Raw genomic sequence first — 17176 nt, 5'->3', positions numbered from 1 at the left:
GTTTTGACTCTGTTGTCAAATCGTTTGACTTCAAGCAGAATCTGGATGAACCCTGTGTCTACAGGAAGTACAGTGGAGATAAGGTTACCTTTTTGGTTCTGTATGTAGATGACATTCTACTCATTGGGAATGATGTAGGAATGTTAACTATGGTGAAAGTATGGCTTTCACAGCAATTCTCCATGAAAGATATTGGAGAAGCCTCCTATATACTAGGTTTTCGACTCTATAGAGATAGATCGAAACGAATAATAGGATTATCCCAATCTGCTTACATTGACAAAATAGTCAAAAGATACAGCATGGAAAACTCCAAGAAAAGAAATCTTCCTTCCAGGCACGGAGTCACTCTCTCCAAAAAGATGTCTCCCAAGACTTCTGAGGAGATTGATGGCATGAAAGATATTCCCTATGCCTCTGCCGTAGGGAGCATCATGTATACCATGTTGTGCACTCGTCCTGACATTGCTCAAGCAATGAGTGTAGTAAGCAGATTCCAGGCCAACCCAGGGCAGGAGCACTGGACTGCTGTGAAAAACATACTTAAGTACCTTCGAAGGACAAAAGAGTTTTGTCTACTATTCGACGGTAACACACTACAGATCCAAGGGTATACAGATGTCGATTTCCAGTCGGATCCTGATGATAGAAAGTCTACAGCTGGATATGTTTTCACGATAGGATCGTGTGTTGTTTGCTAGAAAAGCAGCAAACAGGGGTCCACTGCAAACTCCACGACCGAGGCCGAGTACATTGCCGCAAGTGGTGCTGCCAAAGAAGCCGTGTGGATGAAGAAGTTCGTTCACGAGTTGGGAGAAGTTCCGTCAAGCACATCACCCATCCCATTGTTTTGTAACAATGGAGCCATTGCTCAGGCTAAGGAGCCACGAGCCCATTCGAAGTCGAAGCACATCGAGAGGAAGTACCGTGTACTGCGGGAGATTGTTGGTAGAGGGGACGTCCTGATTCAGAATGTAGCGTCAGCGGAAAATGTAGCAGACCCATTGACGAAACCACTATCACAGAAAGTGTTTGAGAAACACGTGGAAAGCATGAGACTCCGACTTGTACCTGATTGGACCTAAGTGCAAGTGGGAGCTGTTAGACAGTTTTGTATGCCTTTAGCTTCAATCAAAATGATGTACTTTATAAGTTTATTGTAATTGAATAAAAATGCATATTTGATTCATGTTCCCTTGGTATGTTTCTGTGTAATACCCTTAAACTGGACACTTAATGAGACTCGTGTTAGTTTTGAATGTTCACAGTCAGTGGGTCGGTCTAGGGAGATTTATCCTAATAAGGCTGACACTGTGGTGCCACCAAGTAGGTTAGGGTGGCCTGTCTCAGCTGCCAGGGTGAGACCCTAGGCACATACAGTGTAGGATTAATTGAATCTTTGAACTGTACCAAATTTTCAGTATTGCCTTGGACCTTGGAGATTGATGGGCAAAACTGAAAAGTTACACCCGACCCCTAGACTCGATTATGATACTACACTAGGTGTCGGATTGGGTTGTTTTTGATGTACCAATCAGTGAGATCCTTAGCGGGGGTCAAAACCTGGGTATGTTAGGACAGATTGAGAACTCATATGAGTGGGTGATCATAGTGACAGGATCAGCCCCTTTGTCGGACAAAGGTAATGATCGGGGATGCACTCTCACTGATGGAAACCAAGACTGCCGACAGCCGATTTCAATCGTTGAGATTTATTTTGCAAAATATATTTTATATGAGATATAAAAGTATATATATTATGGTTTCTAAAATGTTTGCAAGAAGGTTTTAATTCCCGGGATCCATAGAAGTAGAGAGTGCAACACTGTTCCTTGCAGCCGAGGGAGAGGTCCTCTCTTGTCGGGTAGTGTATGATCATTATGGGCTGAGAGGTTATGTGTAAGACCATTGAGGGTAATGCCTGATGGGCTAATCTTGCATCTGCCCACAGTCCTTGGGTGTTACGAGGTGGATTGGCCCAGTGACCACTTAGGGTAAGTGTTGGGCCCATAGAGCCCATTTGATGGGTTTCAGGGGGTGCACTGTCCATAATAGTGTATTCAGCCAGGCCTTATAACAAAGGCTGGGCCGAACCCATGTGGCTGATGTGTAGATCAATGCTTGGGTCCCACGCCATACAAGGAAGCCCAACTGGGCAGCAATTAGGAAGGTTAAGTGAGCACATAAGCTTAATGGGCCTAAAGCCCATTTCAAACTGGGCTATTTAATTAGTTAATTATGGGGCGAATTCTGAGATGGATTAGCAGATAGGATAGGGTCTTGACCTTATCCACTCAGAGAGTCCAGATCTGAACATTCAGATCTAGAAACCTCCTAATGAGATTAGGAGAAAGCTAATCTATTCTGCAGATAAGATAAGGGTTTATCCTTATCACCTAAAGAGAGGGTTGATCCAAATATGATTTGGATAAAAAGCTCCTAATTGGATTAGGAGCTGATCTTTTAGGTTAACAAAAGAAGAAGGGGGCGACAGCCTTGAGAAGACACATAATCAGATCCTCTTTAGAGCTGAAATCACAGAAGAAAGTATTAAGCAATCCTGCAGAATTCTTTCTTGCCGCCCCCTTGTTCTTGCCGCCCTGTTCGCCAGTTCGATCTCCAGTTGTGGGAGAAGTCAAGATTCGATATTGACATCAATTCTCTGAGAAAGAATTGATAGGAAGCTGTGCTCACGTGCCATCCTGTTGTTTCTTGCGAAGGACAGAATTCTTGAAGAAGAATACTGCTGATTTTGCTCCATCTTGCACTGCGCTATTTTCAGTGGGAGCAGTCTTTGGATCCTTCCTTGGGCGTAAACACCTTCATTGGGTGATACTATTTCTCCGTATCAGGTATAATCCTCTTCTACTCCTTTTGGTTCAGATCTGGTTCAATTTATGGTTCAAGAATGATCATTGAAAATATGATTTTCTAAATAGGGAATGCGATTCCTAGTTGAAGGGAGAGAAAAATTTTTGAAATTCGCCCCCTAATTCCGCAACATTTGGGCGTCCATACGATGGATCTCTCATCCCTTCAATACCGGCTTTACAATATGGAGACTAGACAATTTTTTGTCTCAAGAGACATAATCTTCATTGAGAATCAGTTTCCATTTGGATCCTCATCTTTTCACATTGATCCAGCATTAGATTTTGGCCCCGTTACAACTTTACATGTTCCTGAACCTGTCATAGACAACTTGGGCCTATCTAGCCCACAATTTGAACCCATTTTTTATTCTCAACCCACATCACCTATTCAATCTTTAGATCCACCACCTGAGCTTGTAGCTATACGGCCCACTCGTGGTCGTAAAGCACTTGCCCATCTCTCTGATTTCATATGTCCCACCCTTTGATATCCAATATCCAATTACTCCACACTAGGCTCAAATGTACCATTTGAACATGATGAGGGGCAATTTGGTCCTCCTAATCAAATAGCGACATATGGCCTCCGGTCGACACCTTGGCGCTGAATTCAGCAAACCAACTTGGGAAATTAGCTCAAAGCACCTCACCCAGGCTGACCTCCACCTCGGCAAGACCAAGGTATAGAGATTCAAGACGACCTATGAAGGAGAGCTCGCTAACCACCCCCAGCACTACGCTGCCAAGAGAGCAAACGCCTCAATTGTTAGAATGGTCTTCCATGTCACACACGTCGACTTTACTCGGGCAGACCGTAACCTCCGCAAGGATCTCGCAACTAATGCATTAACGCACCAAATAAAATGGAAACAGCTCCGCAGGGAGCTCAGGTCCGTTACCCTGAAGGCCCTAAGAACTAGCACCTATAAAAGGCAGCTAATCCCACTTGAAAAGGTAGCGCACTAAGTACTTTAGAGCTCCCTCAATCTCCCAAAGAACTCTCAAACACTTTCTGACTTAAGCATCAGAGTGCTCTCCCCGGGTAAAAGACACTTGGGCACTCTCACCTTCTTCCCTTTGTAGCATACTTCATCTCGGTCATCCGAACACAAGGTCGGTCATATTTCAACTCGGCCCATACAGCTTGGCCTAGCAAGGTGATGACTCTACATTTAGATGCCTTAAGGGCTTCAGTTCATGGGTATTTTCGGCCTTAGAGTAGTCAAATTGTATCATTTTCCTAGTTAATTTCAATGTTGTGACCTCTAAGGGTCTTTATGCAAATTCTGTGCAAAACTGAGAAGTTTTCATGGCTGAAATGCAGATTTTGGGAAGCTGGTGTGAAGTCCATCTGAGAGAGGGGGTGTTTTTGTGAAAAACTAAAAGTAGGTGGGCGCCTCTTGGCTGCTAAACCCAGTTTGGCGCCCCTCCGACTGTATTAGTATGCTTCCCACGTCTTAGCAAACCCTAGAGTACCTTTTAACCCATTCTTTTCACTCCTAACAAACCCTAGCCGCCCCTAACTGCTAAATCCTCACCTTCCATCCCTTCTAATCTACACCACCCATTCTATGGCACTCTCTTTTTAGCATTCTAGCCCTAGGAGCCACCTAACTTTTAATCTTCACCATTCAACCTTTAGCCATTAAATCTCAGTGTTACATAATATTGGGTGCCTTCTCCTTTTCTTCTCAACCTTAGGATCACCCTTCATTCTAAACCCTATGACACCCATATTTTTGCAAAAACCCACTTGCCGCCCCCTCTTTCTCTCTAATCCCAATTTTATCCAATCTTCTCTATAAAAAGGACCCCAAGGGCCCTAGAGAAGGGGTTGGTCAATTCACCCAATTAACAAGGCTAAGGTTTCTTGAGGAGTTCAAGTGTTTTAGAAGGGAAGAAAGCCCAGATCTTGTCAGGAGGGGTTCCTGCAAGCTGTTCAACCATTCTGCAAATTTCACCACTAGATCTGATCAACCATTCTTTTTTTTTTCTTTATTTTCTCTTCTGTTAATTTTATTTCTGCAATCTTTTAGATTTAATTCTTGTTCGTTTCTCTGTTTTGCAGATCTGAATTCGTTCAATTCAAGGCTAAGGTATCTTGAGGGGTTTGAGGGTTGTAGAGAGGAGTTTCGAGGGGTTTTGCAGATCTACAAGCTGTCTGGCCGATCTGCAACTACTACCACCAGATCCGGATTCTGGATCATTTTTTTATTTATTTCTTTTATTTCATTTGTTAATTCTCGTACTTTATTAAATTCTGGTTTTTATTTATTGTCTATTTTAAATTCGAAACATTTAATTTCAGCAATAATAGATTTTATTTTCGTATTTTCTACCATTCCCGATTGCATTCTCTTGTCTGGATCTAAGTATATATTAATTTTTCACTTGCTTCCTGTGGATACGACCCGTACTCATCCCTTTACTGTGTTAGTAGTTGTTTGAGAAATGGTAAAAATTATAAATGTTTAAACTGGTGTTCGAGGCCTCCTGCATCTTAGGACTTTGACTCTATAGAGATATATTGAAGAGGAATTATCACAATCTACTTACATTGACAAGATTGTCAACAACTACAACATGGGGAAGTCCAAGAAGGGATTTACCCCTTTCAGACACGGAGTCACTCTCTCAAAGGGCATGAGAGAGGTTCCCTATGCCTCAGTCATAGGGAGCACCATGTCTACCATGTTTTGCACTCAGCTAAACATAACATAGGCAGTGAGTGTGATAAGTAGATACCAATCAAACCTAGGACAAGAGCATGGACTGTAGTGCATCTAGACTATAAGTAGTTCATTACAAATGGTTAGGGATACTGATGCCGACTTTCAGTCAAACCCAAATGATAGAAAGTGTACATCTGGTTACATCTTCATGATGTGGTCTTGTGCAATTAGTTGGAAAAGCAGCAAACAACTGTCCACAATAGATTCCACAACCGTGGCCGAGTACATTGCCACAAGTGAAGCTGCCAAGGAATCAGTGTGGATGAAGAAGTTCATTCACAAATTAGGAGTTATTCCATCCCACACATCACCCATTCCACTATTGTACGACAACAATGGAGTCATTGCTTAGGCTAAGGAGCCAAGAGCCCACTCGAAGTCAAAGCACATCGAGAGGAAGTATCATGTACTTTAGGAGATTGTTGGTAGAAGGGAACATCCAGATTTAGAAGGTAGCATCAACAGAGAATGTGGTAGACCCATTAACTAAACCACTGACATAGAAAGTGTTTGAGAAATACGTGGACAGTATGAGACTGAGGCTTGTATCAGATTGGACCAAAGTGCAAGTGGGGGCTGTTAGGCAATGCATGCCCTTAGCTCCAATCAAATTGATGTACTGATACATTTACTATAAATAAGTAAAAGTACATAATTGTTTCATGTTATGATTGGTGTGTTTCTATGTATTTACCCCTTTAACTGACACTTATGAGACTCGTGTTAGTTTAGAATATTCCCAGCCGTTGGATAGACTTGGGGAGTTTATCCTACCAAGGTTGACACTAATGTGCTGCCAAGAAGGTTGGGGAAGCCTGTCTCAGCAGCTAGGGTTGGACCCAAAGCACATGTAGTGTGTATTTGTTTGAAACACTAAACCTGGACCAATTTCCAGTTATGCCCTAGACCTTGGAGACTGATGGGTAAACCTAGCTCCTAGACTCGATTATGATACTACACTGGGTGTCAGATCAAGCTGTCTTTCACATGCTAATCAGTGAGATCCTTTGGGGGACAAAACTGAAGGGATGAGACATCCATCATATGGGTGGCTGAATCATGTAGGAAGATTGGGAAAATTTTCAAAAATTTCTCTCTCTCCCATGTGGGAATCGCATTCCCTATTTTAGAAAATTGCATTTTCAAGGATCAATCTTGAAACCAAACTGGACCAGATCTGAAACCAAAAAGGAGTAAAGGGATATACCAGATACGGAGTAATAGTAAACCCCCAAAGAAGGTGTTCACGCCCAAGAAGGAAACCAAAGACTGCTTCCACCAAAGATGACACGATGTGAGGTGAAGTAGAATCAGTAGGACGGTTCTACAACAAGAACCGAATTCTTCAGCAAGCATATGATGGATGGCTGGTGAGCACAACTTTAGATTGCCTCTTCTAGCAAAAGGCAATATCAAGAACTATTCTTGATCACTCCCACTAGTGGAGATCGAACCAGGTAGGGCGGCAAGAGTAGGAACAAGAGCAAAAGACAGAAGCAGTCGAACTGTATATTGTCTTCTCTCTTAATTCAGCAGACTATCTATGATTTTTGTTGTATCTCTGTAGGTTCGCCCTGCTCTCCTATTTATAGCCTTTAAAGAGAGGTTCTCCTAATCTTATTAGGAGTTTCGTAATCCAAATCTTTTATTTGGATCTGGACTCTCTTTAAGAGATAAGGATAATCCCTTATCTTATCTACAGATAAAGATCAGCCTTCCTAATCAAATTAGGAATTTCCTTATCCAAATCTATTATTTGGATCTGGACTCTTTGAGTGGATTGGGATAATCCCTTATCCTATCTGCTAATCCAAATCCCAGAACCACCCTTATTTAATTAATCTTATTAAGCCAGTTCAAATAGGGCTTTAGGCCCATTAGGTCTATGTGCTCACTTAACCTCTTAATTTGCTGCCTAGTTGGCTATCCTTGTATGGCGTGGGACCCAAATATTGATCTACACATCAGCCACAAGGTTTCAGCCCAGCCTCTGTTACAAGGCCTAGCTGAATTCACTGTAGGAGACAGTGAACCACTGAGTCCATCACCATGGGCTCTTAATGGGCCCAACATTTACACTAAATTGTCCTTGGGTTAAGCCACCTTATAAAAACCCAAGGATTGTGGGCAGATGCAAGATTAGCCCATCAGGTATTACCCTAAATGGTTTGACACTTAACTTCTTAGCCCATAATGATCAAACACTGCCCGACAAGAGTGGACCTCTCCTTCGGCTACAAGGTACAGTGTTGCACTCTCTACTTACATGGATCCCGGGAATTAAAACATTTTGCAAACATTTTGAAACCATAATATATATATATATGTAGATATATATGTATGTATATCTCTATATAAATATATTTTGCAAAAACAAATATCAACGGTTGAAATCGACTGCCGGCAGTTTTGGTTTCCGTATAAGTCATGGGGTCCTCCTCACTGGAATCCCGGGTAGATCTCCTAGGTTGGTTATTAATTGGTGCTTGTGAGACAATGATTGTTCAGGATGTAATCATCTTCCAATAAATGGGCATTTCGACTACAGAACAGCTTCTGTTCTCATTGGTCATATAACAAATACCCTATAGAGCCTTTTGGGTAACTTACAAATAGGAAACGACTGGTCTTGGATTATAATTTGTCAGCACTCATTATTTTAACATGTGTTGGATAACCCCAAATCTCCAAGTGTTTCACACATGGTTTCTTATTGGTCCAGAGCTCATAGGGAGTCTTTGGAACAAATTTGGTTAGAACTTGGTTCAGCATGTATATCACAATCTCTAATGCATAACCCCAAAAGGATGTGGGCAGCTCTGAGTGTACGAGAAGTGATCGGATCATATCCAATAAAGTTTGGTTCTTCCTTTCTGACACACCGTTTAACTGTGGTGTAGCAGGAGGGGCTAGTTGTGATACTATCCCATTGTCCTTTAAGTCCCTGAATTCATCAGAGAGATACTCGCCACCTCGATCTAATCATGTTAGACAGTGTATGCCCTTAGCTCCAATCAGAATGATGTACATTATGACATTTAATGTAAATGAATAAAGTACATATTTGATTCATGTTGTTATGGTGTGTTTCCGTATAATACCCTTAAACTGGACACATATGAGACTCGTGTTAGTTTAAAATCTTCACAGCCGTTGGATAGATCTGGGGAGATTTATCTGGCCAAGGCTGACATTAATGTGCCACCAAGTTGGTTGGGGTGGCTTGTCTCAGCTGCCAGGGTGAGACCTAAGGTACATGCAGTGTGTGTTTTCTTGAAACCCTGAATTGGACCAGAATTCCAGTATTGCCTTGGACATTGGAGATAGATGGGCAAAACTGGAATGTTACACATGACCCCTAGACTCGATTATGATACTACACTAGGTGTCAGATTGGGCTATCTTTGATATGCCAATCAGTGAGATCCTTAGAGGGGGTCAAAACATGGGTATGTTGGGACAGTCTGAGAATTCATCTGAGTGGGTGATCATAGTGACAAGATCACCCCCTTTGTCGGACAAAGTGAATGATCAAGGATGCACTCTCTCTAATGGAAACCAAAACTGCCGGCAGTTGATTAAAACCGTTGAAATTTGTTTTGCAAAATATATTTATATAGAGATATACAGATATATATATTATGGTTTCAAAATGTTTGCAAAAGGTTTTAATTCCCAGGATCCATGTGAGTAGAGAGTGCAACACTGTACCTTGCAGCCGAGGGAGAGGTCCTCTCTTGTCGGACAGTGTTTGATCATTATGGGCTAAGAGGTTAAGTGTAAAACGATTGAGGGTAATACCTGATGGGCTAATTTTGCATTTGCTGACAGTCCTTGGGTTTTTATAAGGTGGTTTGACCCAAGGACCATTTAGTGTAAATGTTGGGCCCATTAAGAGCCCATGATGATGGAATCAAGGGTTCACTGTCTTCTACAGTGAATTTGGCCAAGCCTTGTAACAGAGGCTAGACTGAACCCATGTGGCTGATGTGTAGATCAATGTTTGTGTCCCATGCAATACAAGGATATCTAACTGGGCATCAGTTTGGAGGATAAGTGAGCACATAGACTTAAAGGGACTAAAGCCCAATTCGAACTGGCTTAATGAGATTAATTAAAAGAGGGGTGGTTATGGGATTTAGATCAGAAGATAGGATAAGGGATTGTGCCTATCCACTCAGAGAGTCCAGATCTAAATAAAGATTTGGATCAGGAAACTCCTAATTAGATTAGGAGGGTTGATCTTTATCTACAAATAAGATAAGGGATTATCCTTATCTCTTGAAGAGAGTCTAGATCCAAATTCAAGATTTGCATTAGGAAACTCCTAATGGGATTAGGAGAACCTCTCTTTAAGGGTATAAATAGAGGAGCAGGGTGAACCTCCAGTTCATCCTTTAGTCTACAAATTCAAGAGAGAAAATAGCATACAGTTGGATTGTCTCTATCTTCTGCTCTTGCTCTCTCTTGCTATTGTCGCCATAACCAGTTCGATCTCCACTCAGGGAGCAATCAAGAAAGGGTTCTTGATATCATCTTTTGGCAGAAAAGGTGATCTGAAGTCGTGCTCACTCGCCCTTCATCAGATTCTTACTGAAGAATCACGTTTTTGCTGAAGAGTCATCCTACTAATTCTACTTCATCCTGCACCGTGTCATCTTCAGTGGATGTAGTCTTTGGATTCATCCTTAGGCGTGAACACCTTCATTGGAGGTTACTATTACTACATATCAGGTATAACCCTCCACTCCCTTTTGGGTTTCAGATCTGGTCTGGTTTAGATTCACGATTGATCCTTGAAAATGCAGTTTTCTAAAACAGGGAATGTGATTCCCACATGGGAGAGACAGAAATTTTGGAAATTTTGCCCAACCTACCTGCAAGGTTCGGCCATCCATATGATGGATCTCTCATCCCTTCAGTGGTATCACGGCCAGGTTCAAATCTTGAACCAAAATTAACCAGATCAGGAACTGCGCAAATAGGCAGAAGGCGTTCTACCCGATTTGCACATATTAGCGATTTCTAGGAAATTTGTCCCCAGATTTTTGGGCGATTGATCTGAAATTAAATTTTATAAATCTTAATTATATTTAGAATTGTTCTTTATATTTTTCTTGATTTTTGGGCTGTTCATATGGTGGAGATCGAAATCTTTTTATGGCATAGGAAATCTGCATTTTTGCTGTTTTCTTACATTCTTGGTCTGTAAATATTTTTTTTTTTATTTTTTAGACAAAATGTATAGGAATTCAATTTGATAAAATATTAATAGAAATTAGGTTTTCTATTATGTTCCATTCAAAGTTGAAGCAGAAAGCGCAAGGAGGAGATATTCGAAGATTAGGGTTCGCCCATCTGTGAATTGCAGTTTTGGAAACTGCAAGCTGTGTACTAACCTCTATTTTGTAGGGTAGCAGACCTACGAACAGTCCCCCTTTTCTGATTTTTGAATGTCTTGCATCAATAATTTAATTTCAGATCAAAATCTTGAATTAGATCGTGAATTAAAGATCAAACCCTAGACCCATTCAAACCAGATTGGACCAAACTGGTTGGACCGAATCTGTGGTTAGATGGGCGCTATTCTTAGCCCTAATTTTTCACTCTTGGGTCCAGGAGTTGATGGTTAATTGCAAGATGCAATTCAGCCCACACCTATAAAACGATGTGCTAAAACTGCTTTAGCCCATTATCTGCATAAAAGCTATATGGGTCGAACTGTTCTTTGCAATTCAGCCCATATACCTAGATAATATTAATCAGTAATATTATGGATAATTATGGACTTTAATTATGGGTTTTACAGATATTAATTGATTGGATCAATTTTGTTTTTCATGCATGTGATGTATGGATGTGTGATGTGCAACGTTTATGGGCCATAAGTGCTTGGCCCATGCTGATATGATAGTGGCTCCTACGCACACCATGGCAGAATGCACATCATTGCCATGGTGTCCCTGAAGATCATTGGATGATTTCCCTTCGTGGTGGTCCCCACACCTCCCTAAGAGGAACCATGCGGAACCCTAGCCATTTAGGGCCCATCTAAATCTGGCTTTATGAAAGCTAGTGGGAACCATTTTGGTTTAACTTAAGTTAAACTAGGGCATATTTTTCATTCCCTCCTCTAAAATATGAGTACATGTGATAGGGAGATTCATATGATGAACTCTCTAAAGGACTTCCATCATTAGCATGAATATGGGTCCTTCAGTAATGAGGAAACATACCATAAAATTGGGCTATCCATTTGTTGTTGGATCTGTTGGAATGTTTCATAAGAAGATAGAGGCATCATAGACCATTGTGGGAGGGGCCTATACTAAAATGGAAGACTCTCTCACGGTACCTTGGCGTTCACGAATATGATGGGTGTGCACTCACTGGACAGAAAGGTTTAACCTAAAATGGCAATGAACCTTGTCTACCAGAGGCCAAAGGGAAAGCTCATAAGATGAGTGGATATGATCCTTCATAGAAAGGTGGTGGGGTTACATTTCCAAAGACATAATTCGCCGTCTCCGACTTTGTTTTATCTTATCTTTGATATTTTTCTTGATAAGTCAGACTTGGAGACTGTTATCTAGAGAAATTTTAGGAGATTTTGTAGGCTTCTATTGGGGAAGTACAGAGAAAGAAAAGAAGAGGAAAACAAGAAAGAAAATAATCAGACCTAGGGCTGCCACACCTCTCTTCTCTTCTCTTCTCTCTTCTCTGATTTTTCTTGAGTTTTCACCATGACCATGCGTGGCTAAACTCTGATACTTGGTCAAAGGAAACAGAAGCCTCAGAATCAACAAAACTGTGAGATCTAATTTGATTATTATTATTTGATTTACACTTTGAATATCGAATGTTCTTTTATGTTTATGTTCATGATTGTTTTGTCTGATTGATAGGAGGCCTATTAGTTTATTATTCGTTGCAATCTACTACTAGGTTAGATATCAAATCCGTAATTGTCTGATCCCTCTAATCTGTGAAACAACTAGGGTTTAATGATTTTTTGCGTCAGAAATTGTTAGATCTTAGGAAGAAGACTCGACTGAATTAAATGCAACTGCTTGTGCTTATGTTGTTTAGCTTCATCGATCTCTAATGCTTAAGGCTTCTACTGGATTAAATCTTTAACGCTTGTTTAGGGGTTGTTTAGTAGTAAGGGTTAAGAGGATCGCTTGTTTATTGATTAACTGAGATTAGGGAGATGCAGGAAAATAATTCCTACGATGAATATTCAAAGTCTGAATTGATATATCTTTGCATCGATGAGCAGTAGTAAAATTCTGATGGTGGATGTTGACTTAGACCAAGACTCGTTCTTTTGATTAATTTCAGTACTCTGAATTGCATTGTTTCTCATTTGATTTTCGTTCTTTTTAATTCTGATTTTCTTTCTTTTTAATTCTGGTTCGTTACATACAACCCCCCCTCCATCTTTGTTCACGCAGCACACAAACTAGGTCAGATACTCTCTGTGGGAATGATCCTTACTCACAATACAGCATTTATTTTTAGGAGTATAGGTTTTATTTGGGTGCCTACGAGGAGTTTTTCTAATCGGTTTTTGTGCTTCTTGTGATCATTGTTTCGTTCTTGAAATTTTTGAAAAAAAATATATATATAGATCACTTTGATTGTTTGTGTTTTAGCGTAGAATATTTTATGTTTTGTTTATTTATTTATTTTCATCATTCTAGATTTTTTTTATGGTATGTCGTTCATGGGTTATTAGGGTTCCCTTGATTTATGCCTGTAACTCGATTCTCTAAGCAAGGTGATTTGCAGTACGATCCAGAAATAGAGGGAACTTTGTGCAGGTTAAGGAGAGAAGCTCGGAGTCATTCTAAAGAGAACAATCCAGCTCTTGATTCCCTATCTGTTAGCAGTTGTGATTTGAAAGAGGAGGACATCATGGCTGGAAACCGAACTTTGAAAGAGCTTGCCGCACCTGATTTGAATCAACAACCCTTATGCATAACTTTTCCTACTTTAGATAAAGATGCTACTTTTGAATTGAAATCTGGACTAATACATCTCTTGCCCACTTTTCATGTTCTTGCAAGTGAGGATCCTCACAAGCATTTGAAGGAGCTGCATGTGGTATGCACGAGTATGAAACCCATGGGGGTGACTGAAGAACAAATTAAACTAAGAGCCTTTCCATTTTTTCTGAAGGATTCGGCTAAGGATTGGCTCTATTATGTACCCTCTAGGAGTATTACCACATGGAACGAGATGAAGAGGCTATTCTTAGAGAAGTACTTCCTAGCTTCAAGGAAGGCCAACATTAGAAAAGAAATTTGTAGTGTAAGGCAGTACAACGGGGAGTCCCTACATGAATACTGGGAACATTTTTAAAAATTATGTGCAAGCTGCCCACATCATCAAATCAGTGAGCACTCATCCAATATTTCTATGAGGATCTTCAACCCACTGATAGGAGTATGATTGATGCTGCTAGTGGAGGAGCTTTAGTGGATAAAACTCTCGAAGCCGCGAGAAACTTGATTGCAAATATGGCGGCCAATTCTCAACAATTCGGCTATAGGCTTGACCCTCCATCAAAGCATGCTAATGAGGTAAATATCTCTTCCCTTGAACAACCAATTGCGAGTCTAACTTCTCTTGTTCATCAAATGGTTGTAGGTAATATGCAAACGGGTGAAGGCTTGTAGGAAGTGTTCAATAGTAGGGCATCCAACCGATATGTGCCCAACTCTTCAAGAGGAGCCCATTGAGCAAGTGAATGCAGCAGGTGGTTTTCCGGGGCAACCGCAGAGGAAGTATGATCCCTATTCGAGCACATATAATCCGGGATGGAGGGATCATCCCAATCTCAGCTATGGGAATCCGTGAAATCGCCCGACTTTCCAGCAATATCAATCGCACCCCCCTAGACAACAGCCAGCCCAAATTTCCAATTCTGGTATGTCTTTAGAGGATATTGTTAAATCTCTTGCCACTAACACTTTGCAATTTCAGCAAGAGACGAGGGCCAGTATCCAATGTTTGGACAATCATATGGGTCAGATGGTGACTGCAATTAGTCAATTAGAGGCACAAGGTTCGGGGAAATTACCCTCTCAAATGGTTGTGAATCCAAAAGAAAATGCAAGTGCAATTGTTTTGAGAAGTGGTAAGGAGGTTGAGGCTCTAGCGAGAGCAGCCCCTGCATTGTCGAAGCAAGAAAAGGAGAAAGACATCATTCCCAATGACGATGAAGTACCCAAGCGTAATTTTCTGCCTCTTTCTGATTATAAATTAGTACCTCATTTTCCTCATGCTTTAGTAGGATCTAGAAAAGATGAGCAGTTTAAAGATTTTTATGAGACTTTTCGTAGATGCGAGGTAAATATTCCCCTTTTAGATGCTATTAAACAAGTGCCTCATTATGCTAAATTCCTGAAAGAATTGTGTACACATAAGAGGAAACAGAAACTGAAAGGATGTGAGAAGGTAAGAGTAGGGGAGAATGTTTCTGCAATCGTTCAAAGAAAACTCCCTGCAAAGTGCAAAGATCCAGGTATGTTTACTATCCCTTGCATGATAGGTAACACTAGAATAGAGAAGGCCATGTTAGACTTAGGAGCTTTTATCAATGTCATGCCATATTCTATATATGCTTCTTTGAAACTTGGACCTTTGAATAAAACTGGTGTTGTGATTCAATTGGTTGATAGATCTAATGCCTATCCTAAGGGTGTAGTTGAGGATGTTCTTGTGAAAGTAAATGACTTGATTTTCCCTACCGATTTCGACGTGCTTGATATGGATAACGGTGATCAAACCACTCCTATTTTGCTAGGGAGACCATTCTTAAAGACATTCAAGACTAAGATAGATGTTCATAGTGGCACACTCACCATGGAATTTGATGGTGAAATTGTTAAATTTAATATTTATGATGCCATGAAATATCCTACTGATGATAATCCTATTTTTCCTATTGAAGTGATTGATTCTTTGGCACAGGAAGTCTTTGAACTTGATGGGAAGGATGGATTGGAAATTTCCATTAGTAAGCATCTTGAGAAAGAGGAGTCAATGTTGAATGTTGATTTGTAGGAAACTGTTGCTGAACGGATGAGAGATCCATCCTATGGACGCCCAAGGATTGCGGAATAAGGGGCGAATTTCAAAAATTTATCTCTCCCTTCAACTGGGAATCGTATTCCCTATTTAGAAAATCATATTTTCAAGGATCAATCTTCAACCATAAACAGAACCAGATCTGAACCAAAAGGAGTGGGAGAGGATTATACCTGATATGGAGAAATACTATCTCCCAATGGAGGTGTTCACGCCCAAGGAAGGATCCAAAATCTGCTCCCACTGAAGATGGCGCAGTGAAGGATGGAGCAGAATCAACAATGTTCTTCAAAAGAACTTGACCCTTCACAAGAATAAACTGGACGGCTTGTGAGTACCGCTCCAACCAATCTTTTCCCAAAAGATTGAGATCAAGATCAAATCTTGATTGCTCCCAAGAACTAGAGATCGAACTGAAGGAATGGCAATGGCAGGAAGGTGGCGGTAGGAGAGAATTCGCAGTGTGCAGGAAATCTCTCAATCTCTCTTTCTTTAAGAGAAGAATGTTGTTGATTATGTAAAAGGCTTCCGCCCCCTTCCCCTTTTATAATCTCAAAGGGATTAGCTCCTAATCAGATTATGAGTTGCTAATCCAAATCATATTTGGGTTAAAAGTCCCTTAGTGATAAGGGATAATCCTTATCTTATCTGCAGATCAGATCAGCTATCTCCTAATATAAATAGGAGGTTTCCAGATCTAAATCTCATTTAGATCTTGGACTCTCTGAGTGGATAGGGTCTAAGCCCAATCCTTTTAGCTGACCCACTTCAGAATTCGCCCCCTTTAAATGACTGATCAAATCAGCCCAGTTCAAAATGGGCTTAAGGCCCATTTAAGGTTATGTACTCAAAAAGCCTCCACATGGGTTTCAGAAACCCATGTGGCTGATGTGTAGATCAATGCTTGGGTCCCACGCCATACAAGGAAGCCCAACTGGGCAGCAGTTTGGAGGCTTTTTGAGTACATAACCTTAAATGGGCCTTAAGCCCATTTTGAACTGGGCTGATTTGATCAGTCATTTAAAGGGGGCGAATTCTGAAGTGGGTCAGCTAAAAGGATTGGGCTTAGACCCTATCCACTCAGAGAGTCCAAGATCTAAATGAGATTTAGATCTGGAAACCTCATAATTATATTAGGAGATAGCTGATCTGATCTGCAGATAAGATAAGGATTATCCCTTATCACTAAGGGACTTCTAACCCAAATATGATTTGGATTAGCAACTCCTAATCTGATTAGGAGCTGATCCCTTTGAGATTATAAAAGGGGAAGGGGGCGGCAGTCTTTTACATGAAAAACAACATTTTTCTCTTTGAAGAAAGAGAGATTGAGAGATTTCCTGCATACTGCGAATTCTCTCCTACCGCCACCTTCCTGCCATTGCCATTCCTTCAGTTCGATCTCTAGTTCTTGGGAGCAATCAAGATTTGATCTTGATCTCAATCTTTTGGGAAAAGATTGGTTGGAGCTGTACT

General features: G+C 40.8%; 1 protein-coding gene across 1 annotated transcript; it reads left to right on the top strand.

Moving 5' to 3' along the window:
- The first annotated feature begins 14539 nt into the window (after positions 1-14539).
- LOC104586061 (uncharacterized) lies at positions 14540-15676 on the top strand. Its single transcript, XM_088903817.1, has one exon. The coding sequence runs from the start codon at positions 14540-14542 to the stop codon at positions 15674-15676; it is 1137 nt and encodes a 378-aa protein (XP_088759943.1).
- Positions 15677-17176: the final 1500 nt, after the last annotated feature.

This window comes from Nelumbo nucifera, chromosome 4 (genome assembly GCF_055504915.1).
Source record: "Nelumbo nucifera cultivar China Antique chromosome 4, China Antique-T2T, whole genome shotgun sequence".
NCBI lineage: Eukaryota > Viridiplantae > Streptophyta > Magnoliopsida > Proteales > Nelumbonaceae > Nelumbo > Nelumbo nucifera.
Note: the sequence above shows the minus strand (reverse complement) of the source record. Positions and strands in the feature narration are given on the sequence as shown.